The sequence below is a fragment of the Lepisma saccharinum genome, chromosome 1 (genome assembly GCF_977018435.1).
Source record: "Lepisma saccharinum chromosome 1, izLepSacc3.1, whole genome shotgun sequence".
Lineage (NCBI taxonomy): Eukaryota > Metazoa > Arthropoda > Insecta > Zygentoma > Lepismatidae > Lepisma > Lepisma saccharinum.
This window is the reverse complement of record NC_139229.1, coordinates 170,990,032-171,015,500: the sequence shown is the minus strand read 5'-3', so window position 1 is coordinate 171,015,500 and position 25,469 is coordinate 170,990,032. Positions and strand designations below refer to the sequence as shown.

Here is a 25,469-nt window from a genome sequence, read left to right as displayed (position 1 = left end):
CCCCGGCTTCCATTCAACCAAGCCACAGAATATCTCCACCCTCCTATTCCTCTATTTTATACAATGCGATCGCCAATATCACTTTTCTGTACATTGCTGTCAAAGTTATAATTCATACAGCATGATTGCCATTGTAGTTTTTTACACATTGCTGGCAAAGTTGTAATTTGTACAGCGTGATTATTTTTATATACTACGTTTTCAACTAGAGAACTTATGATCTGTCATAAATTCCCCGGGGTTGGGAAATTTGACTTTCTTACTGAGAATCAAGAAGAAATGTCAAATACTTCATGCATTACTAAAATTATGGCATTGTCTGCATGCAAGAAGTTAGTTACAAAACAAAGACCACATAAACAAAGATATAACATGTAAGATTATGACAAAATATCAGATTCATATATTAAATAAATTAACATGCATAAACACAAAACAGAATACACATGTGTACAGTGTGTATGCAAAATCGCAGAACCAAATTTGTACAATTTTCAAGAATAAACACAAAACAACACACGTGCAGTTTACATGCATCAGTAAAAAAAAAGAAAACACATCATGTACAATTTGCATGCAGAGATAAAATCATAACATATGCATCTCGCATACATAAATTAGCATGCATACATTCATAACATGCAATAGACAACATGTATGCACAAACTCCACATATCACAAATATGGTACCACTATAATTTACAATTTGTTATCATGTTCTTAATAAATATAGTTAGACAGCATCATGCAACTGCTCCAAACCTAACTCATGAAGTTGCAAATCGTTACGCATGCTTAAAAGTTTGTTTATCCAAAGTTTTTGTTTGTCCAATGAACAATGCCAAGCTTTGATATTTTTTACGGAAATATTTGCAATGTCTTTTCTAGTATTGCAGCATATGGCATTCACTGTGTTATCATCATGAATTTGCATACAAACAAAAGGACCTTGGTATAAATTACAATATTTTTTATAATGCAAGTGATAGTGTCACTTTGAGGATGCAGTTTTATGAAGATCAGATCGCCTTGCTTTACTGGATTTTTTGTTGCTTGTTTTTCATGCTGTTTTATAATATGTTTTTGTCTCTTATTGAAACTACATGTTTCTGCCATAAGCAGCTTATTTTTCCACATCCATACATCAGGAATGCGATCCGTTAGTACTTTCTTACAGATATTTTGAGGTTCAATATTTAGCCTGAGTTCTATAGAAGCATAACCTGTACTGGAACAAATTGAATTATTTAACAGATGTAAAATGGCAGCAACATGGCTAGACCATTACTTATGTTTACCATTGCAAAATATACGCATCAATCTATTTACTTCCTGGTGATATCTCTCCACTAAGTTGGCACTTGGATGATAACTGGGTATGTAAAAAAATTTTACATTGAGAGCATGCATTGTGGACCATTGTCACATATAATGATTGTTGGTATTCCCAAATGGATGAAGTAAGAATGTGTTAGTTTCCTAGTTACGATGGAAGCTGTACTATTGCCAATAGGATATGCTACAAGATAACGGCTAACAGAATCTAATACTGTTAGTAAATATTTTTCACCTTTGGAGGAACGTATGAATGGACCTTGTAAATCAATAAATAATATTTCACCTGGTTTTGAGGGTTTGTGCATGATTTCCAGATACTTAGGAGGATGTTTATCTGGTTTATTTTTCATGCAAATTTCACAATCAGTGATGTAAGATTTTGTGTCTCTTTTCATATGAGGCCAGTAAAATATTTGGTAAATTTTACCTAGTGTCTTGTCTGTACCAAAATGACCACCTTCATCATGATACTTGTGCAGTACAAGATTTACTAATGATTGAGGCACGCATATTCTTATCCGGTTTGGATTGTGAAAATCTTTGATGGTAAGTAGATCATTGTGAATAAGGTATATATTTTTCCAGTTTCGATGTTTGCTCTGTTGTGAACTTTCACAACCAGCGAGAACAGATTTAACACCACTGCAATACGGATCACTATTTTGTTCATTAACAAAATTGTTTTTATCACATATTAATGACTCATCAAGATACTCAAAGTTATTCATGAATATGAGTTCATTATTATGGTCATTAAAAGATCGGCTCAACAGGTCTGCCAAGAGGTTTTCTTTACCTCTACAATACTCGACATGGAATGAGTACTGTTGTATTTTAATAAACCATCTAGTCAGCCTATTGTTCCAGGTGTGTGCAGATTCTAGCCACGTGAGGCATTTATGATCTGTGATAACAGTAAATTTTCTACCTAACAATAGTGATTTAAATTTGTCCAGTGTAAAGAGTATTGCTAACACTTCTACTTCAGTGGACGTATATGATTTCTCAAAAGGTTTCAAAATCCTTGACACGAATCCAATCGGACGCAAGTTGTTGTCTACCAGTTGAAAACAATATCCTGCAATGCCTATATTTGATCCATCAGTTTGAACAAAGAATGGTTTGTTCAAATCTGGATGATAAAGCATTGTTTCTGCAATAATGGACTGTTTCAACAACTCAAAGGAGCATTGTGCACTTTCATCCCATTCCCACTTTTTGCCTTTTTTCAATAACTGGTACAAGGGATGTGCCATGATGGCATAATCTTTAACATATTTTGATAGCCAATTGAAACTTCCCAAGACTTTCTGCAGTTGCTTGATATTGCAAGGGACAGATAAGTCTTTTATGGCTTGAACATACTCGAGAGATTTCTCATAACCCTGTGCACTGATAGAATGCCCTAAAAATTCCACCTTGACTTGACAAAACCTACATTTGTCCAGTCTCAGTGTCATGTTGGCATCTTGTAACTTGTCAAAAATAAGTCTTAAGTGAAAAAGATGTTGTTCGAAAGACGTGCTTTTGACAATTACGTCGTCTACATAACATACTCTAAAAGATTCCGTACCTTCCAAGGTTCGTGTCAGAGCATTAATGAAAGCAGACGTTCCATTGATTGATCCAAACACTACCCTTGTGAACTGGTAAAGTTTTCCCTGAAAACTGAAAGCAGTATACTTTCTTGCTTTGGGGTGTAAGGGGACCTGCCAGAAAGCATTAACCAAATCTAGGGAGGACAAACATTGATATTCATGGAAACTCATTAAGAGTTCATTTATGTTCATAGGATGTAATTGCTCAAGCTTGACATGTTTGTTGATATTTCTTTGGTCTAAGCAGAGACGAATGCCTCCTCCGGGCTTGACTACAACTAGGAGAGGACACTAGTACTCTGATTCAGAATATTCAATAATGCCTAAGTTGAACATTTGTTTTATTTGCCTGCCAACTTCATCCCTATATGCTAATGGTATTGGAAAGTTTTTGTTAACTATTGGTGTGGAAGTATCCAGTTCTATTGTGTGTGTATACTTGTTACAGAGACCTGGTAATTCAGAAAACAATGTTTTATATTGTTTTAACAACTGAACTAAAGCTATCCTTTGTGACTCATTTAAATGTTCACACTCTTTAACCCTTCTCCACAAGTCTTCATCAGAAGGATGAGAGGATGACCGTGGGGATATGTTAGATACAGAAGGTCTAAATCTAACTCTTCTTCCGGACAACTTTCATTTGAGACAGCGATAAATTTGGAGAATTTGCTTCCTTCGCTCGATTCCAAGAGTAAGCCTCGCTGGACAAAGTCTAAAGTGCTATCAATATTGTATAGGACATCTAAACCGAGAATAATGTCTACTTTTAAATGTCTAACTACCAGGAATTTAATGTAAAAGGAAAGTCCACAAATTTCCACGTTCAAATGAGTGGAACCTATTAGCTTGTCTTTCCTTTTCCCTGTATAGTCCACTAATTTTATACCTGTAACTGGCAATAGCCGTGGTTTAGAAGCCTCACTACAAATAGACTTCCACAGGATTTCTGAGAGAACACTGACCTCAGCGCCACTATCGAGTAAAGAAGTATATTCCTTATTGTTTATTCTTACTTTTATGTGAGCAGAAAGTTTACGCTTGTTATTAGTATTTATGGGTTGCTTACAATTTTTGATTTCTGCACTGCAATCTATTTCATCACATTCACTTAAGTTTATAAAATGAATAGCAGGATTTATCGCATCACTCACATCACCTGCTTTTTGACATGAGCTCGTAACTAGTTTAACGAGTTAAACTGGTGTATGTCTGCCTGGGCTGTGATTTCATTTTGATTGACATCATTGAACAGACCTTTTTGTTTCAAGAAATCAAAAACTACATTCATCCCAGACTTTGACCAATGAATTAAATCAATTCGGCCATTCCTTGGATTTCCTAAGTGTTTTTCAAATAGATCTAGTTTTATACTAGACTCTGCATTCAAAAACAGATCACTAATATTCACTACAATGAGATTCTCATCATTCCCTAACTCCATTAGAAAATTATTCCACTGACTCCACTTACTCCACAAATCAGGATTGTCAGCAGTTAATAACTTTGGGATTGGTGGTAACGTGAGTAATATTAACTGATTCGTTAACGATAATAACTTGTGTATTAAACCTTTGAGGTCACTTTTCATTTTGTGTAGCTCTGTATATCTCAAAAAATCATTGGTGCCAATAAGCAATATCACTTTTTTACCAACTTTGGTATCTGGACGGATTTTTTGAGATAGGTTGGAAATAGTTTGGCCGCTAGTACATAACCCTATGTTCCGTTTACCTAGTGAATCATATGAAACAGTGTAGTTTGCCAAGGTTTCTGCTACGTGGATCATCATGGAATCACCTAGCAAATGGACATTATTGTACAAGGGTTGAATGGTGTGTGCTTCGGTATTTGATTTGACTGAATTATAAATTTTTTTGTGTATGTGATTAAGATTACTAGAGTTGGGTTGTTGCAAAGGAGGATTAGCAGGTACACTCATGACACCTCCCTCCCGACATGAGCGACTTACTCGTTTCCCGAAAAAGTAGACTTATTAGCATTGGTGATTACATTTCTTTTCAAGTTACGCTGTGTGCTGGAATGATCAACAACCTCGCACTTGAGTTCGTCACCTCTGTCTTTAGACTGATCAGTACATTTAGTTTGAATAACTGCTACGTTTCTATTATTATCAAAGTTTTTAGTTCTACTGTTAAACACTGCCTGTGCCCTTTCACGTAATGAAGTTTTGCTAAGGGCTTCGGAATTTTCTATTACCGTGATGGCTTCACTCAGCCCGGTAACAGGTTTCATAATGAAAATTTCCTTGATTTTGAAAGGCATCAAAGTAGCAATTTGAGCTAGCCTTTGTGCTTCGTCAGTGTTAGGTTGAACAATCTGCAAAATTTTCCATTGGTCCATGAAAAATGTTAGCAGTGACCCATGAACAGACTTTTGATACTGGGAATTCAAGATTTTGGTGAGCATCGTTGTTTTCCAATTAGAATTTTGATAATGATTCAGAAACTGAATCTTGAATGATTGGTAATCTGAAAATTTTTGCTTTGAGATCTTGGACCATTGCTTAGCATCCTTTGTTAGCAGCGTTGGTACATAAGTCATAAAATCTGTTTCTGCTATTTGAAATAACTCGAAATTCTCTTCGACATCATCTAAGAATTCAGATGGGATTAGTTCACTAGAAACTCCAGAGAATTTCGGAAACCTATTTAATTGATCTGACTTCAAGAAATTTCTTTTAGTAACATGTGAGGAAACTTGATTTTCTTTGCACCTAGAAACACTCTTGCTTGTTCTATTAGGGAAAAGTGTTGTTACACTATCATTATTATTCACATTTACTAAGGAAGACTTTTTCCTAGCCCTATTCTTTTTTCTACTCTTAAGCCCAGATGAATGACAGCTAATTGTGCTGGGTGAACTATCTGAATCACTTTCCCGAAACCTGTGTAGCATGGTAGTAGTTGAATTCTGTAGAACTTTAACTTGTTGAGCTACGCCTGACAAAACGGGCAACACTGTATTGTTCACAATACCCACTAAATGTTCTACCTCATGGGAAACATTACCATTTTGTAATTCACTGGTTTCGATGGGAATATTTTCACTTGTGTGGGATTTACCAGCAATAAAATTAAACCATTCTTCAGCTTCTGATGGCTCTTCAGTAGATTCCTGGTGATCTACATAAAAATGCAGGCTTCTTTTTGACAGACTCTGGTACTTGTACTTGACGATGACACCATACAGTCCTGGCTTGATTATTTTCTATTCTTTCTTCCAGTTCAAAAAGTTTGTTTTTCACAACCACCAGTTCCTGACGCAATTCATCCTTTTCTTCTATCAATTTTCTCACTTCCATGTCAACTTTCTGGGTTTCACTCCTAACCTTCTCATTCCTAGAAATGCATTCTTGCGTGTATAGGGACACATCTTTCTGCATGACATTCAGTCGAATGTTCAGATCAGCTCTTATATTTTTTTCTAGATTCTTTAGATCACTCTTAAATTCTGCTTTCACTTGTCCTAACTCCTGTTTAAGTTCCTCTTGTGACTTCGAGATAGCTCGCAATTCAGCCAATATTTGCTCCATATTTCTTATTTTTCACGTAAAACCACTTAAATTCACTTTGCACCAAACAAGAACTAGTTAAACACTATCACAATCGTGGAATCACATATTTCGTTTTTGCAAACTAGTTGCGATGATAATGTAAAATATTTCACATTCTAATCTTTAGACGAAAAGTCTTTGAGATACGTATGAGTCTCATAATCTTTTATGACCGCCTACCTATTCTCGTAGCACTTCTCGCAACTTGAGAATCGCAGGGGACCAACTTCCTTACTTGGATTTTTACCTTTCAGGCTTAAACCACATACGCTAACTCATGAAAAATGTCAAAAACAAGTCTGGTGTTAGTAAATTCAGATTTTTATTAATTTTTACATGCAAACATGCTTGAAATTTGTTAGAAAACAATCCGATTAACATGCATCGCATAAACTTACAACCCCGGCTTCCATTCAACCAAGCCACAGAATACCTCCACCCTCCTATTCCTCTATTTTATACAATGCGATCGCCAATATCACTTTTCTGTACATTGCTGTCAAAGTTATAATTCATACAGCATGATTGCCATTGTAGTTTTTTACACATTGCTGGCAAAGTTGTAATTTGTACAGCGTGATTATTTTTATATACAACATTTTCAACTAGAGAACTTATGATCTGTCATAATACCTCCTTTAATTATGCTGAACAGCTAGTGTTCTTCCCACTTTTTAGTATCTATGAAGTGTTTCATTTATTTAATTATTCAGCTCCAGAATTGTATGAGTCCTCCAGACACAATCAGGACTACCATCACTAGACTGGAATGAGAAAATTTACTTTGTTTGTTTGTCTTTTAAGTACTTCTTTTTTTAAGGCCCTTGTAGACTTCACAAGAAAGCATAGCATCTCTACATATCCTAATAACCGAAGAATGCCAGTCATGTCTCTTCCATCTGCTTCGGTGGAATAGATGCTTCGTCCTTTCCCTCTGTAAAGCCTTCTTCTTCTTCTTCTTCCTCTTCCTCTTCTTCCTCTGCAACAGATGGCTAGAGTAGAAGAGCCTCTTTATCCTCCTTTTCTTCTTTCGCTTCCAATATTCTTCTTTACAAGGAAACATCTCGGGTAGGCGGAAAGTCACACTTGGTTGCAAGGGCATTACTGGGTGCATTTCTGGCTGCATCTTCGTTACATGCTGCGTTTCTGGCTGCATTTCTGTCACAGTCTGCATTTCTGTCACAGGCTGCATTTCTGTCACAGGCTGCATTTCTGGTTGCATTTTCGTCTCTCCATCGAGAGGCAACGGCTCGAGAGTATCATGGAGTGGTTCTGAAGCAACAACTATGCTGGAACTGGAAATTAATGTTTCCTGTTCTGGAGGAGACTGAAGAGAACATTCCTTATAACTTAACTCTTCTTCTTCTTCAACTCTGGATTCCCCCATTAAAGCATTAGTCAACTTTGCCAATTCTTCCTTCTCCTGTTTTCTCTCTTCTTCATATTGCAGCAATAGATCATTGTATTCTTTGTTGTAGTTCTCCAGCTTCTGTAGACTTTCTTCATATTCCCTTGTTTTACTTTCTACACTTTCCCTTCTCTGAAGGATAAATTTATCGCTGTACTCTTTTTCAATTGCTTCTCTAACATCTGTTTCTGCACGGAGGACGGCTTCTTGTTTAATTTTTATTATATCTTCTCTACTCTTCATTCGTCTTTTAACAGATTCTAACATGTACTCACGATGTATTTCTCCGTATCGAATTCTTGTTTTCAGCCAGGATATTTCATCCTTCAATTTTCTTTTCTTTCTCCTTTCTTCATCCGCTTTCTTTTCATCTTTCTCTTTCTTGAGTCTATCTTCATCTTCTTTCTCTCTCTTTCATTTTGCTTCTAGTTTTTCAATTTCTCTTTTCTTTTCAAGAGACTCTATTAGCGACCTAAATTCTTGTGTCTCTAGTTTTCTTTTAGCTTCGTCTTCTGCTTTTTCTTTCTTCCTCTCCTCTTTATCTCTCATCAGCCATTCTAATAACCAATGGTCTGATGGGGTCGTACTAGGAGCACTTTTTTCTTGCCCGGAAGCCATCAAGGGTACTGATGAGCAAGTCTTGCATCTGGACTCTGCAGTGGACACTGAGGTCTCTTCTTGCCCCTCACATCTCCAATGGAACTTCTGGAGACATTGGCAACACTGGAAAGACTCCATCTGTCCTCCGGCATCCTCACAGCATCCGAACCCAGTCTCTTCATCTATGATTTTCCTCCCTCTGCTTCTTAAGTTTATACTTGACACGTCCCTTTCCATTTTGGCACACCGTCTATGGTTTCTTCCCCAACACTATATCTTCTCCTTCGTGAATTCTTTGGACGAACACTAACACTGACACTTTTGAGCCCCTTCTAGTCCTTGCAGCTAATAGGCCCCCACTGGCTTGCAGGTTTCAGTCTTTACAGTCGGGCCATAAACAGTAAGTTTCACCAATAACTGATCGGGCACAGACTCACTCTTCGGGCCATCAAGCTTCTCGGGCCATCAAGCTACTCGGGCAATGACACTAAGTTTCGCCATTCTGTGAACATCAGGTACGGACACCAAGTTCCACATGTTCTAAGTCTTTCGTACACAACGAGCGCCGACAATCTTCGGGCCATAAACACTAAGTTTCACCAATAACTGATCGGGCACAGACTCACTCTTTTGGCCATCAAGCTTCTCGGGCCCCACGTTGGGCGCCAAATAACTGAAACGCCCCTCGGGTTCGACTACCTGCACACACGCCCTCACGGCACAACGTTGCAGTTGCGGTATCTCAGAATAGTACTTGACTGCAACGTACCGGGTTCGACGTTGTGACGGGGAACATTATTCAGTTTTGCCCATGATGTTAGCTCTTTTCTAGCCGGAGATATGATGTTCTTATACACTCAGGGTTCGGGTATATATATATATAATGAAAGTTAGCGTCGACGTAAACAGTTTATTGAACTGGGGTGAAATTAGATATCCGCACAAAACAAAGTCACAATATCTCCTGATAAGATTTCACTGCACTTTTGTCGTTCTTGAAGTTCCAGGTTCGAACCTCCTCTGCAGATGTCTTGGAGAGGGAGGACAGGGGACCATTCAATTTTTCTCCAGTGGGGAATAAAGACCTTATTTTTCTTTTATGGCATTGGGTCGCCTCTGTGCTGACTTAGGGACAATAGGGCATTAATTAAACGACTCAAGGAACATTTAAATCTGCTTTCCTAGTAAAAGGTAATATCAACAAAGCAACGGAAATTTACTATAAGCTTACAAAGGATAATGCTTAGTTAATTTTTATTTACTTTAATTAATTACTTGAATAATGCTAAGCTGTAGGCAGTAATAAAACACTGCTCGTTTTTCCCTTAATGAAAAATTAACTAACGATGAACATCACCCTTCGTATTTTCTACCTGGTAGGCCAAGAAATATTGCTATCGCTCGTATAATCTACCACAGTAGGCCAAAAGATGACGTCATTTCTGCATCGACTGTTGTGAAATGTATAATCTACTAGTAGGCCAAAGAATACGGATACCCTTCGTATAATCTACTAGTAGGCCGTCTCCCAACAGTAAATATGTCCACGAGCTAAACCGTAACCCTATACAATGCGTATAATCTACCTGTAGGCCGCACAAGGAGTACGTTTCTGTTCTACAGGCAGGCCACACTGTAGGAGGTTGAGCTTGAAACAATGCGTATATTCTACCCGGTAGGCCGAGAAATATTGCTACCTCTCGTATATTCTACCAGAGTAGGCCACACTGTAAGAAACCCTCTTGTATCCCTAAGCACCCGTGTGCTTGCAATGCTGGGCTATTTGCGGGAGCAGAGCTCGACCATGAGTCGTCGAAGAGTCAACACAGAACTGCCTGGCCGGGGCAGCGTCGCTGCTTATATACAAATCTGAGCGCAGCGCCAGCGTCTCTAGTGGATTCTCGTGAACTACGAGAGCGCTGCTTTACATGAGGTGCCATCTATACAGTTTAATAATGAACTATTATAAACAATAACGCTCCCTAGTGAGATATGGTAGAACTACGTTCTCTACCAAGCATAGCAGTGAAACCCTATGCAGAACCGATAACACAATAGATAAGATTATACAATGCTATTCAACAATGACAATAAAAAGAACAAATGCGTAACTTGTGGCGATCTCGCAGGATCGTTGCATGGGCAACACTAATGGCTTTACTAAATTAAGGAAGTTTCTTTGATTCATACCTTTTCAGTTAACATTTATACATAAAACATAGTTTTAAGAGGGTCAGAAAAGCAGAGTTTGATGTACTGACATCTTTCTTAGCTCAGACTTCTGAGTTATCACTAAAAAAGTCGGAATGTAGCTCTGTGAGCATGTCTCTAGCGCATGTTTAACTCTCGTTTGAGAGAGATGATCCACTCGCATATTTTTTTAAAATTTGTTCCCGTGTCTTTCACATTGAAAACAAATAATTAATGTTGGTGTATGTCACCAGGCAGTAGGGCGCCTGACTGCCACAGTGGTGACCCTGGGCAGGTGCTCTCAGGTAGGAACTTTTCAAATCAATTCCGTGGATATGGTTGCTCTGGGATCTACCCAGCCTCCAAACTTGGGACAGTCCTTAGATGGTAAAAACTGCCAGAGCGCGGTGCTGATAACATCACCTCGAAAATGACAGATTGATTTGATTCATTATTTACCGTAACTTTTCTTCCGATTTTGGGGATGGGTGATGACATGAAATTTATGAATGGACACTCACGTAGACGCCCAGGCCTGAATTCGAACCCGGGAACCACACGTATGATGACAGGTATTTTGACAGTAATGCGGCAGAGTACAAGGATGTTTTCAGCTATTGTGAACGTACGGTGGAAGACCACTTCGGTGATGACCATTGTCTTTACCACAATGGAAACTCTACCTGCCATAAAGCAGGGACTGTGCGTGAATGGTTTGTGGGAAGTCGGGTTCCTGAAATGGACTGGTTTTCCCAGTGTCCAGATCTGAATCCTACCGAACATCTGTGGAATGACTTAGAACGTCTACTTCCCTCTAGACCAAAACGTCCCATATCAGTACTTGTTCTGTATACATGATATATTATTAAAAATTGGTTCAATATCTCCCCGACACCTATTTTAATTGTGTTACTGTTGGTTAAACATTAGTGTCATAGTAAGTAACATAATACAATAATTTCATAGAGGATGGGAAAATGTCACAACAATGTATATCCTTGCACAAGAAGCTGCATCTGATGAACTATTTTATGGAACTTCTGAAGAGTCGAAGCCTAGAATATGTAGAGCACTACCTCAACACGGCATGTTTATCTTTACATCGCGCTGCAATGCACAAGGGGAGAATTTTTCCTTCTAGATTTTGCCATTTCTCTTTTATGATGAAAACTAATCGCCAATTATCATATGGAAATTGGCACGTGGTCAATTGTTAAGGTCCATTTCAAGTCGTTAGGCGACAAAAGAAAAGGCCAGTCTTTGCGGCAGTGTGGTCACAGTAATGTGCTACGAGGCGAGAAGTCTCTGGTTCAAGCACTGGGTAAGGTGTAGGTGTATGATCGTGTGTGTCAGCCATTTCATAAGTCCACCATTCATTCTCGTCGTCACTATTAACCCAAAGGGTAGAGAACCGGCGCGAAATAACCGAAGTAGAAAAAAATATTGTGAAGAAAAAGGACATAGAAAGGCAAATACCGTCCCCAAATACCCTTGAATTAATAATGTTAGGTGTAATAAGTGTGTAATACTTGAATCGCAATATGCTATTCCTTCTTGTCACTTGTCACCATATATGTGTGTGTGTGTGTGTGTATATATATATATATATATATATATATATATATATATATATATATATATATATATATATATATATATATAATGGTAGTATTGTATCAACCTCTCTGCTCTTTCATCTTCCAGAGCTCCTGTGGACAGCACCAGAGCTGCTTCGAATGGATGACCCTCCGCCCGAAGGGTCCCAGAAGGGAGACGTTTACTCTTTCTCCATAATCGTCAACGAAATAGTCACACGCCAAGGGCCCTTCTACCTTGGCCACCTCGACTACTCACCGAAAGGTAAGTGCGAGCTTTATTTTCGAAACTTTCAAAAAGACCGCACCCTGTATATAGTGTTACTCGTTCTTTAAAAACCTGTACAAATCTATAGCATATGTATTACATTTTCGGTATTTACATGTCCGCACAGAATGCATCAAATCAGTTTCACATTGTTGGCATGCTTTAATATTTTTCAAATCCCAGCCGAGCAGGACCAGGTTTAAAGGTATCCGATTCGCTGCAGATTTCATTGTCTTCTTATTTTCACAGCTAAAAATAAGGAGATATCCCTGAGCATTACATCATGCCATGAAGGTATATTGGTCTTGTAAGAGAGGGCCTCTCACAGTCGAAATCTTGACCATTTGTGAAGGTTATGTAACCAGCACCATTCTTCAATGGATGGCGTAGTGGTAACGTCGTCGCCTTGTAATCAAGGCGTCTCGGGTTCGATACCTGAGGAAGCACATTACACAGTAGTTCGGATCTCAGTTTAAACTGTAGGTCTAGTTGTGATTAGCCTATATGCGAATAAAGTAGACTTAAAACAACTACTACTACTACTACTTCTCTCTTCGCTTTATATCCGACCATTGTCGATTCGGTGCTGCCACCTGGCGTATCATGCTGAACTATGGGTCTGCTGGCGGGAGCAGTGTTGTTGTTTGTACGTTTTCATACGTACGCATTGTGAAACAGTGTCGGGAGAATGGTTTAACACTCGGGATGACTACTGCGAAAGCTATTGTGGCCCGTTACACACAACAGGCGTTCCTTTCGAAACATTCACCCACGAAAACCACCAGGGCTGCAAGCAAAGTGTCACCCGTAGTGCTAAGGGGGATCCGTCGATTGGAGTGCCAAGAAAATCCCCCGACTCAACGTGATATGGCCCACAGATTTCACCTCGCACCGTCAACTGTGAACAAAACAATTCGCAAGCGCCTCAGGTTGAAGTGTGTGCGGAAGGCCCGTGTACACCACCTTCTACCGCGTCACATTGCCGAACGTAAGACGAAACTGTATGAAAAGTACCTGGCGGGTTCCAAATGAAAAAGTTGTCACAATGGATGAATCATATGTCCATCTCACTGCTGGTGGTCACATTTTGGCAATCACATACCGTGACATTGACGGCAAGGGGCGCAGCAACTTTGTTCGTCAGTGCAGGGAAAGTTTCCCTCCTGGCTTTATGGTTAGGACGGGATTCGGATATGAGGGTAGTTGATGATACGCAAGGTGGACAAAAACGTGAAGGTTAATGCCAGATACTTTCAAGACTCCATTCTGACACCTATCTATCGGAGAGACATCCCACAATTGTATGGAATGGACGCGAACCAGGTGATGATCCATCTGGACAAGGCGTCGAGTCATACCGCCATAACATCACTACGTTTTTATCAGGAAATGGCAGAGGAATTAGGAACTCGTGTCATTCCGTTTGAAGACATTCCTGTGAAAAGCCCAGATGCCAGTCCAATGGATTTTTGCGCATTTGGATTGTTGAAACGACGTCTTCAACATCGCCGCCCGCGCACCCTGGATGGTCTATGGAACGCTTGCAGGGAGGACTGAGACAGAATTCCCATGCCTGTCCTGCGCCGGAGCTTGCTGCAATGGAAACTGCGATGCCGGGCGATAGTCCACAATGCTGGGGGTCCAATAGAACATGATCGGTGGTGGCGGCGTGGTATTTCTTAAGGTGAGTTCCCGTCAAACATGGTCAGATATAAAGCGAACTCTGTACTTTCTCTACCTCACATACATACGCGCGCGCACTCGCACTCGCACGTAGGCACGTTCACTCACTCCCTTGTTGTCTCTTCATCCTTCACTCTCTCCCCTCACCTACTTTCTCCCCCATCACTTTTTTAGCTTAATTTATTCATTCGGTTTCCCCTTCATTTGCTCTTTCCCCCTTAATCTCTATCTTTCTCCCTTTACTTACTCCCTTCTTCCCACACTAATTCTTTTTCATTCACTTGCTCTCCTTTCCTTCTTACTTTTTCTCTGTTCCTGTCTCTTCCTGCTTCCATCCCTCTCTTTTAGTACCTTTTAGTACTCACTCTCTTCATATCTTCCTCTTCCTCCCTCCCTCGCTCTCTTCTTGCATTGCTCGTTTTTTCTCTCTCTCTTTTTTGCGTCTTCCTCCCTTTCCCTCCCTCAGCCTTTCTGTCTCCATCTCTCTCTCTCCAGCGTTTCCTCAACAACGGTCGTAACCTCTCTTCTCTATCACGAGTGGGGAAGGGACGAGCCCCGAAGATAATTACTTCCTTTTTTCCTCGGCTCGACCTCCACTCTGATACCCTGCCTCTCCTGTCTCGCAAAATGTTCTTCCTTTTTTAATGATCAATTCATATTTTCGTCCTCTCAGCCCGAAGTTAAAAGAAACCGCTCCGGCATTCAATTACAGGTTAATCTCAGCCTCTGATGTGCCTCGTCGCTCGGCGAGATATTAAAAGCATTGTGGAGAGGGGAAAGATGGGTCAAGGAAACCTCCTATGCTTACAGCATCAGGAAACAAATCTTTAAGAAAAATGCGGTAACACCAAGTCGCCGTAAAGACCAGAGTATAGGTCTGGAAGGTTTTGTAAATAGGAGTGACTAAGATCTGATATGTTACCATTTTACTTACTTCATTTCTATGTCTTGTCATTCTCCAAATAAATATTCAATCAGTAAGATTATATACAAGGAACGCCCTTGTGGTACGGCTGAAGGCAAGGCAATGATAGGCGAATGTCCGCTACCGTGTTGGTGAACTCAGTTTCTCGCAAGGAGTTAAAGCACCAATAAGTCGAGGACGGGCGCCTCTTTCATTCAAAATCATCTTTAAAAACAATGAAGGGTGTAGAATGGATCACTCTCCTACAACAATATCGTTTCTAACGTATTTTACAAGGTCACAGGTTAACGCATACACGCATTCTTCTTCAGTTCCAATGCAGGAACGCTGAATTAATTGTTGCTAGCCTTGCCCTGGTCATATTCAGCCACGCGGATGGAACTTTTGAAAATCATGCAAGGGAGATATAATCATTTCAAGTGCATTTATGTGCATGTACAGTATATTATGTGCTGAATGAATACATAATAATTATAGTTGTGCATTCTTCTTTCTCAAACACATTCAGCGTTCAGTTGACTCGGGGTTCTTGTAACACACTTACGCTATTCACCCCCGAAAACAAGATGAAATACGTAAAGTATACATCATTATTCTGCGCGATGGTGATGTACTGTACACTATATTTCTTTATAAATGCACCACAGATCCTCGCCGTAGGAGTTAGCGTAGGAAGCTATGAAACAAGGGAATCTAAGCTGTAATCCTGCGTTTTCTGCATATTTATATTTTAATTTTCTCAACTGTTTATCATCCCTGTTGGGAGATGAAGACAGTGTTTCAACAATTGGTTTAACCTTTATGAGAAGTTCTGATCTCTTCCGGTCTCTTCCACTGTGTGTGAGGAAGCTTTTAGTATATTCTTACCTTTTTAATGTATTGTGTTTCTCCTGTGCAGCTCGCTTTACAACCTTGCCTTTTAACTTTTCCCAAGGGCTTTTTACACCCCATTTTAAACTCTTAGGTAATAATTTTAGATAAGGGGCAAAATGGTGCAAAATGACCATATGTGTACCCACTAATTTTAATTATTTTATTCGTTGTGTTTCTACCTGTTTAATAAATAATTCAACATGTATTCTTATGGTAGAAATTTACTTAAAGTCAGAAAATCAAAGTAAAATAACCAATAGACACACCACCTAAATTCACAGTCAAAAGAAGATCATAATCAAAAATCAGTCAGTCATCAAGTTAGTTAGTACTAATTGCATAATTTGAGTCATCTTAAGTATTGACAGAAATTATTTAATACATTATAACTGCTTTGAACATGTCAGATTCCGAATTGAAATTACCAGATGCTGACGATTAAACATTTGGGTTAACATTCGACGAACAAGTGTTTACTAGCATCATTATTTTTGTTATACTGACCAAATCCGATTAACATCTTTAGAATTACGAAATAATTTAGTCAAAATTGCAAAATTTAGTAACAGCTACCATACAAACTCAACCGAACGTCTTCAAGCAATACAACATGAGTCCATGTTAAGATATCCCTGGAATGTAACGAGTGATTCATATTCTCTGCAAATCAATTTGTCAAGTCACTATTGTAAGCAGGAATTTCACGTCGACAGTAAAATTAATTCACATGAATTTGAAGTAGTGTCTAAGACATTGTTTCCACTTGTAATCGCCAGGGGTCCCGGGTTCAAATCCCGGCCTGGGCATGGATCTTTGTGAGTGTCCATTCATCAATTTCATCATATCATCACTCATCCCCATCTTCGCAAATTAGCCAAAAGTGGCACAAAAAGCGAAGTAAAATAAAGCAAATCAATCCACTTGGAATCGAACGCAGTGTTTTTGCTCTTGATGTTGTAAACGTGTAGTCTCAGAACTTTGTATTTTAAGAACGTTGCTTTAGCAAGTTGATTTTTATTTTAGAATTTTTATCCAATAAAATTATTATTACACCATTAGTGCGTCATATGTCATTTACTAATGTGTGTAGCAGTAGACACCTTCTAAAGGTAACTGAATTTATCATTTAGCTATCCATGAGAGATAAGTTTAGCCGACGTCTATGGCTACGTAGTTGATTGCGAGATCTTCTTAACCACAGTTTTGGTAATTTTGTTACAACGCCACTTTGTGAACGGATTGTCCAATCGGGACTCCAGTTTAAAATTACATTCCAACCATTAAAACAAACCTCCAGCGGGAAGCGACAACGTCACCTCCCTGGGTTTGGTTGTTAGTCAGAAGTCCTGGGGTAAAATCACGGCTGGGATATCAATGATTTTGTTTGCGTTCTCTTCTATTTGTATCAGTATCCATTCTGATCGTACCAATCGCTTTAGAAGAAGTTAAGAAAGGATGCAAAATAATAAACAATGAAAAAGATCTAAACAAACACTCGATTTCCATATTAAATCACAATGCAGTATATCTTAATTTTCTCTGGCTCTACGTTAAGCTCTGCATCCATTGCTCCGGAGAAAATACGACCAAACATTTCGGTTGACTAATCTTCTAAGTCCACACGCATAATCGACGACAAATAAACTCCCATGAATACAGAACGCACGGTAATACGGTTGGAATTAGTTTCTCTTGTCGTATCTCGTCTTGCTGGTTTGGAAGAACGCCGGTAGAGTATGCCACTGGTAAGGTATGTGCTGCCATCTGCTGAGCGAAAGGGAAATTATTTCCTCTCTAGCGGTGGATGCGGTACACATTTCCTGCTGGAGGCGATGTTCCTCGTTCCACTTCTACATTTTTTCAGAACACAGATGCTAGAATTTCACTCTGACTTGATAATGAGAGAATGACTGGTACTTTGAAGCAATGCGATACGATTCCCTTTTAGTTGTATGTTGATGTTTCTACTGATTTGTAGGTGTGCAGTCATGGACAAAGATACTTCCCCCATGGAGCCTACATATCAGTAGTCTTATGGGAAGTATTTTTTGATACAACTTTACATCGCGGCAAACAAATATAACATACTGCAAATTCGCCTTCTCCCACGCCGACCGTCGTGGCGGAGTTTCTAGCACAGCACGTTACGACACCAGGAGTCTTGGGTACGAATCCTGGGATGGGTAAGGGTGTTCTTTGTGAGTGTCTTCATCAATTTCATCATGTCATCACATCCTCATCTTCGGGATTAGCCAAAATTGGCAGAAAAGCGAAGTAAAATAAACCAAATCAATCTATTTCACACAATTATCCACCTTCACCTTGACATTCCCAATTTTTTCCAAGCTAATTTGTGGCCATTTTGATACTTTTACAACACGTTTATGGTTACCGGTTCGGTTCGCGTTACGTGGCCGACTTTCGAAGTTTCAGGTTCGAGTCCTGAGCATGTGAATGTTCCTTCATCAGTTCATCTAATTATCACTTATCATCGTCGCGTGTAGCCAAAAGCGGAAAAGAGCGCCGTAAAATTATATTTAGATGTTTTAGAGTATTTATTTATTTATCCTTGCGTTGAAGCTGAGCTTCAAGATAGATATTTTAAGAGTTCTACTCTCACTGACATGAAGCAGTGGCCACGCCATCATTAGCCGGTAGAGCGTTGCCAATTTCATCTAGTCATCACTCATCCACATCGCCACGATTAGCAATGACAGAAAAAACTAGATGAATAAAAGAAGCACAATACCGTAGATAAACGTCTTATACGTTTATTTGGAAAAATGGTGTAAAAACATCTGTAACCGAATAGAATAATTCCTATGCTTCTAGCTGGCAACCCAGAGAAGGGTTATAGCTGACGATTTCCCGTGACTAAAGGAGGACATGGGCTAGTTGAAGAGAAATCTAATAAGGGAGACTAAGTATGGGCAAACAATGAAGTTACTGCGTACTCCAATGACTTATTCATCACCACGCTTCTGGTATCCTGAGTGTCCTGCAACCCAATCAGCACTATCGTCGTGCGGGTTGCTTATATGCAAGGTCGCATTGTTTCCGTGGTAGGAGATGAACACTCAAATTGCCTGTGGTTGTGACTGGGGTAACTCAGGGTCCCAACCTGTTGCAACTCTCACGGTGTGCGTGACGCTGAATACGCGTCCCATGCATTTTGAACGCATCAATCGCTTCTTCTGGCGTCGAAAATCGTTGACCACGTAGCTTATTCTTCACGTACGGGAACAAAAAGAAATCATTGGGTGCTAAATCAGGGCTATAAGGCGGATGACCCATCAATTCAATGTTTTCACCGGTCAAATACTGAGTTGTTTGGAACGATGTGTGACAACTCGCATTGTCATGGTGAAGAATGATCCTGCGTCGCAGGTTGTTTTTTCTGATTCCCAAAAGACTTCTGGCAAACATATGGTTGTGTAACATTCAGAATTGAGTTCTACGATTCTCTAGTGGCACTGTAACCACATGTCAATTTTTCCCAAAAAAACAGGTGACCATTTGCTTAGAAGTGCTTCTTGCGCGAACAACTTTTGTTGGGTTTGGCTCATTTTGGAACACCAACACTGTCGACTGCTGTTTGCTTTCGGGCTCATATGCATAGATCCAAGATTCGTCACCTGTGTAGATGTTACACACGGCTTTTGAAGCACCACGATTGTATTTTGTGAGTATTTGTTTGCACCAATCGACACGAGCCTTTTTTGAGCGATTGTCAAATTAAGCGGGATCCAACGCAAACAAATCTTCTTCACGGCTAAATGTTCATGCACTATCTTATGTATGCTAGTCATGCTAATGCCCAGGGATGCCTCAATCTCACGATATGTCACATGACGATCTTGCATTATCAGTTCTCGCACAGCATCAATGTTTTCTGGCACAACAACCGATTTTGGACGGCCTTCTTTAGATTCGTCCGTGAGCGTACGACGGCCACGATTGAATTCACTAAATCAGTGATATACAGTTCTTTTAGATGGAGCTTCATCGCCAAAAGTCAAAGTGAGTTGATCGATGCACTGTTGTTGCGGTAATTCACGTCAAAAGTCGTAGAAAATCATTGCTCATAAATGTTCTCGAGTTAATTCCATTGTTGGCCTCCGATGAAATTTTCAAGTCCCTGCAACAAACAAAAATAGCATCCGTAAGCACAACGTTCAGGGTACACATACCATAGAAATGTCCAACTTTACGTTGGATATATTAGATGTTACCTAGCAACATTAGTGTTGTCAGTTCCGGATACATAAATAGCAACCCTTGTATACCGTAGTGCACGCTAGAAAAGAAAACTCAACGTAAAGTCTGTTTCATTTAAGTAGGCTAATCGGGAATGGATCTTTAATTTAAAATGGGATGTAAAACGCTGAAATGTGCCGTCATCAAGAATCGAACTCGACACTTTTTGATGCTGATTCATTGAATTAGGTTATTTTCACGTCACTTTTTTGGATGAGATAAGAGATGATGACACAAACAATAACATCCATGCCAAGGGATTCGAACCCGAAACCTCTAACGTTGTAGCGCGTTGTGATAGCCACTCAGTCGCGGTTGTCGCCACCATTTGATAATTACGTTGTGGGGCCTGTTTGTGGTTAGTTATTTCCATTTCGGCTATTTTACATTGATTTTCTACCTCTTGGGTTAATCGCGACGATGAAGATGAGTGGGTCATGGGAAAAATACAATAATACATCCATGCCTTACCAAGGATTCAAACCTGCGACCTTTGACTTCGTAGTGCATTAAGATGACCACTCTGCCACAGAGGCCGGTATGTGTAGCTCGTGAATGATCATAAAATTTAACAGTACAAATGAATACGAACGTGTAAAAAATCAATATATTTTAAATCAAATATGAATGCAGGAAGGAAACAATTGACCAAAATAAATTTGCAGTTATTAGTAAATGTAAAGTAAAGTGCTTCCCTGTGCTTTGCATCACGCCATGAAGGCGTATAGGGAGTGTGGAGTTAGGGCATTTTATTGATCACGACCGAAGGTGGGAGTGATGTTAACAGCACCACGCCCCTAGCTGCCTTTGCCCCCCAGAGCATCCTCCACGTACCCATTTTATACAACGCTGGGTGGCCCCCGAAGTAGTTATTTGATCTTTTCTTATTTATATAAATGCAGGAAAATGATTCATACAATACAATTCTGACTGAGAAGTATTAATACTTTATTACTACAGTTGTTAAAAAATAAACTGTATCGTATTTACTTTTTTAACATTAATGTAATATATAAAGTGGTACAACAATTACAAGCAAATACTATTATTAACCATATATTTTTGACAGCTGGTTCAGTCGGTGTGGCGCCTGTCTGCCATGTGTGTTTTATCGAGCTTTCGTCAGTGCCCAGCGTAAGTCTTTTAAGGCTCATTCATCTTTCAAATAATGGTTACCTTTAGCGATTGGGGTTTAAAGGTTGTTACGTAACCTTGAAGTCTGTCTTGGAATTTACCCTACGCTCCTCTCGTCGTGAGCAAAAGAGTCTGGTAATCACTAATCGTGGGAAACGAAACTCGGTGTTTTACCTTAATAAAAGGTTTATTCTTCGTGAACGCACTTAACAACAATTTACAAACTTAAAAGCACACGTCGGTTTTTTTCTCATACTTCCATACTACGGTTATCTTGTTGATTAAGCTATGTTACCACGTTAAATTATGTTGCCAGGCTGGCATCTGTAAGTTAGTATATTTGTCCGTCTAATACTAGTTGCCTGTGACACCTTAAATTTTGTCAAATTAAAAAGGAGAAAACACAACATCCCAACAGAATAACAAAGAACTGTAGTGTAATGTCCAGGGCATTACAGGTTGACCAGAGTTTCTTGATGATTGCATTACTTCCAATTTGGTTGATATCGCGAAATGTGTGGAGCGCTTAACTTACACCCTTATGACAAGGTGCAATGCGCAGAACATACTTTTACCTTCCAATAAAGGGTTTTCTCTGAGCTTCCAAACTGTCACTAAATAAGGATTGTATTTCTTCAGCTTACACTGTGTGTTGATGGCTGGAACATAAATATTGTGATTTATAGATGTGCTTGGTGTTTCTCATACATGAGGTTATTTCGTAGATTTGCCGTCTATTCTCCATTAACATAGAAAACCGTAAAGCCATACAATACGCTAATACATTGATTGATTGATTTGGTTTATTTTACTTCGCATTTCTGCCACTTTTGGCTAATCACGAAGATAAGGATGAGGGATGACATGATGAACTTGATGAAGGAACATATGCAAAGAACATCTATGTTCAGGTCTGGATTCGAACCCGTGACTTCTAACTAATACATTCAGATACGCAAAAACAGGTGTTCTTTCTATGAAAATGAAATGTGTTACCGTGTAATAATAATTGTTAAATTATTGATATGATCAACGCAAACTGCATGTAACTTACGTCACTTCATACTTAAAGTTACAAAAAGTTATTTTCGGCATGCGATAAACGTGCTTCTGTATGCTACTCGAGGTTTCAAAGCAAGTTTCTGCGGTTATCTAAGTTCTTTTTCAGGCTCTGAAAACCTCGCACATTACTTTCGTTTCGAAAAGTTCAGATACAATGCAGGGCAAGCTGGCGTTCGGGTCAGACTTCCGACCAACATTATCGACCTGGAGGAAGCAACGCAGCTCGTTCCCTCAGATGCCAACAGATGGCAGGGACGTGAAAAGCGACGAGGAGACGCAAGAGTGTGTGAGGATACAACGGAAACAGCTGTGCTAGTTTTGCTGCTTAGTTTGTCTTTTTTTAATTTCGAAATGACGCTAAACGAGAATGTACACCGAGCACCTCATGTGGAAATTACCACTATTAAAACGTATCACTCGATGTGAGAAGACCGTTTTCGCCAGTGTGTAGAGGCGAAAGTATGTAACTGTTTCAACAATCTAACTGGAAAGTAATCGCGATATCTTTGAAATGTACTACTAAGCAAAAATATAGGTATGAATTCTGGATTTTTATTTTTTCCTTCCATCTTTCTGAACATTTCAGTATTCATCATCATCTTGATAAGCTAGAGAGAAAACATTGTGACGTAATTTAGCCCAACAATATAACAAACACTGCAGCTCTAAGAACCCAAAGAGATTTCTCGTAATATCTCATCCACCTTTGATGATCACACATTATCTAGTGTTGGAATTCGTACTGGGAAGTTATTTGATATAAAATCATGAATTAGACTTAACTTGGTTGGCAAATACCAATCGATGTTAAATGTAGGACACTTCTAGAGTGAAGAAAATCGATTTTAAATGTTGTACACTAATTGAGAATTACTTATGTACTCAAGAATGTTTAATTTGAAATCCCAATGTATTTGATGCAAGCTTTCGTTTTGTCACAATATTTTTGGCGGTTTCTTTAAATGTCGTCCGTTTTCTTACATTTTTTATATACTCCGTTCCCCAGTTTTAAATACGTTTCTAGACCTCAATGAAAACAGCTTATTGCAGTCACTGTGCACGAAAGCTCTCATGAAAAAGATACGTCATATCTTGCCGAACCTAGTTTGATTTTATATAGAAACAATGAAACGATGATATACAAAACTTGTAATACAATGAAGTAAAAATACTTTGATTTTTTCACGAGAGATTCGCGGTCTGATGAAGGAAAGTCTTTCGATTGGTGTAGAAGACTCTCGGTCTGATGAAGAGCAATCTTGTGTTGGAGTGAGGGAAGCATTGCACTTGATGATGAAAAATATTGCGATTGAGCTACAGGAACTCTCGTGAAACCTCATGTTATATAGTGAGGAAAAACCATTCCGTGACTAGTCATTATAATGTAAAGTCCTGAATTCCATCTGTTTGACGTTAAATGTACTCTGCTCATGGACTGACTGAAACCCTCCTGTGAATGGAGGACTCCTTCACATTCGTTAATAAAATAGATTTGGAGACAATTAGCCATTCACGCGCGTTATCGGAGTCTCAACTTGCAGTAATTAAATTTCAGCGTGCCAACAAAGTAATTGTTACGCAATTAGTGCAGTGCGTAATTGGTGCAATTAGAACACCGGAGCATATATTGTTGAAAACGGCAAGGAGAGGAGTGGAATACCAATTACATGAGCGAAATTAATCTAGTGCGCTTTTACGAGAATGCTTTGTTTGTTATGAAGGATGCAACGTGCGTATGGGAAGAGACTGTATGGTGCGTTTGAACTGTGCATGGTTGAATGTTCCGCGCATGCGCGAGCGCCATAGTGAGATAAAAAGTGTTCTAACTGCGGTAACACCTTTCGCAACGTGACCCTCCCTTGTCCGGAGCAAAACCTCGGAAAATGAAAAGGTTGCCCGGTTAAAGGCGGGTTAATTGCTGGTGCCGTTTGGAACTCTCCGGTCGTAACTTTTCCCCCCGCCCCTACAGATCCATAGATGTGCGTGGATAATTAAGCGACCTCGACCCCTCCCTCCCCCCGTACGCTTCCCCAAGGCAGGTCAGGCAAAACTCTTCGAAACTGCCGGTTGGATGTATGTTTAATGAGCCGTAATAGTCTGGGTACGGGAACAGAGGCGACGAAAGTCTTCGGTTTCCTCTCAAAACGGATGTCGCCCGTTTAGAACTCGAGACTTCTCGAGACGAAGCCGAGTATATCCCGTGTTCGTTACCCGGTTGACAGGTACCCCTCTACGAAGGGCAGTTTCCTGCTACAAATTACAAGGACTCACCTATACGATGGCAGCTTCTCTCTGATAACATTCTGGACAATAATGGAAAAACGAAAATTGAATTTAGTTTGCTTGAATATCAACGATATTACAACTAAAGATACTTATATTCATAAAAGATTTCTAATATGTAATAATTAAAGTATAAATGTGGATTCTTATTTACAAATTGTTGAAGGCTGAAAGTGAACATGTCCAATTTATTATCGTAGGCGGAGATAAGAACACAAATTACTGTAAAGAAAGAGATTGATAATTGACTGAATCTGTTCGAGAAAGAACAGATAATTTCCGGTCTGTATAAAATTCTGGCAACGGTCAAGGTGTTACCTTCAGCCTTTAGATTAAGTATGATATACATAGGTAACGCACCTGTGGGATCCAAAGGATCCAGTCACGGGATTGAGGAACATGGCACAGTGGTTTGAATCCCACTTTAAACGGTAGGTCCAGTCCTGATTAGCTATTCTGTACATAAAGTGGACAATTTCTAATTTAAAAAAAACAGACAGGGTATGGGACAAACGTCTGCCACATTGAGACGAGGCACAGCTCTCGTCCAAGGATCTTCATTGTCTGTCCGAATGTTCGGAGATAACTGTTGATATCCCATACCTACCAGAGCTATGGAGAGAGCGTTTGGTATAATATAGGTAATATACCTCCCACTGCAACATTAACAATCCCAAT

General features: G+C 39.5%; 1 protein-coding gene across 2 annotated transcripts in view; it reads left to right on the top strand.

Moving 5' to 3' along the window:
• The window catches only part of LOC146003964 (atrial natriuretic peptide receptor 1), a 1,164,278-nt gene that overhangs the window by 957,506 nt on the left and 181,303 nt on the right, over nt 1–25,469 (top strand). For both annotated transcript variants that reach the window (XM_083142500.1, XM_083142491.1), the window contains exon 14: nt 12,416–12,571. In XM_083142500.1, the coding sequence (XP_082998626.1) occupies nt 12,416–12,571 (156 nt within the window). The remainder of the gene's footprint in view (nt 1–12,415; nt 12,572–25,469) is intronic.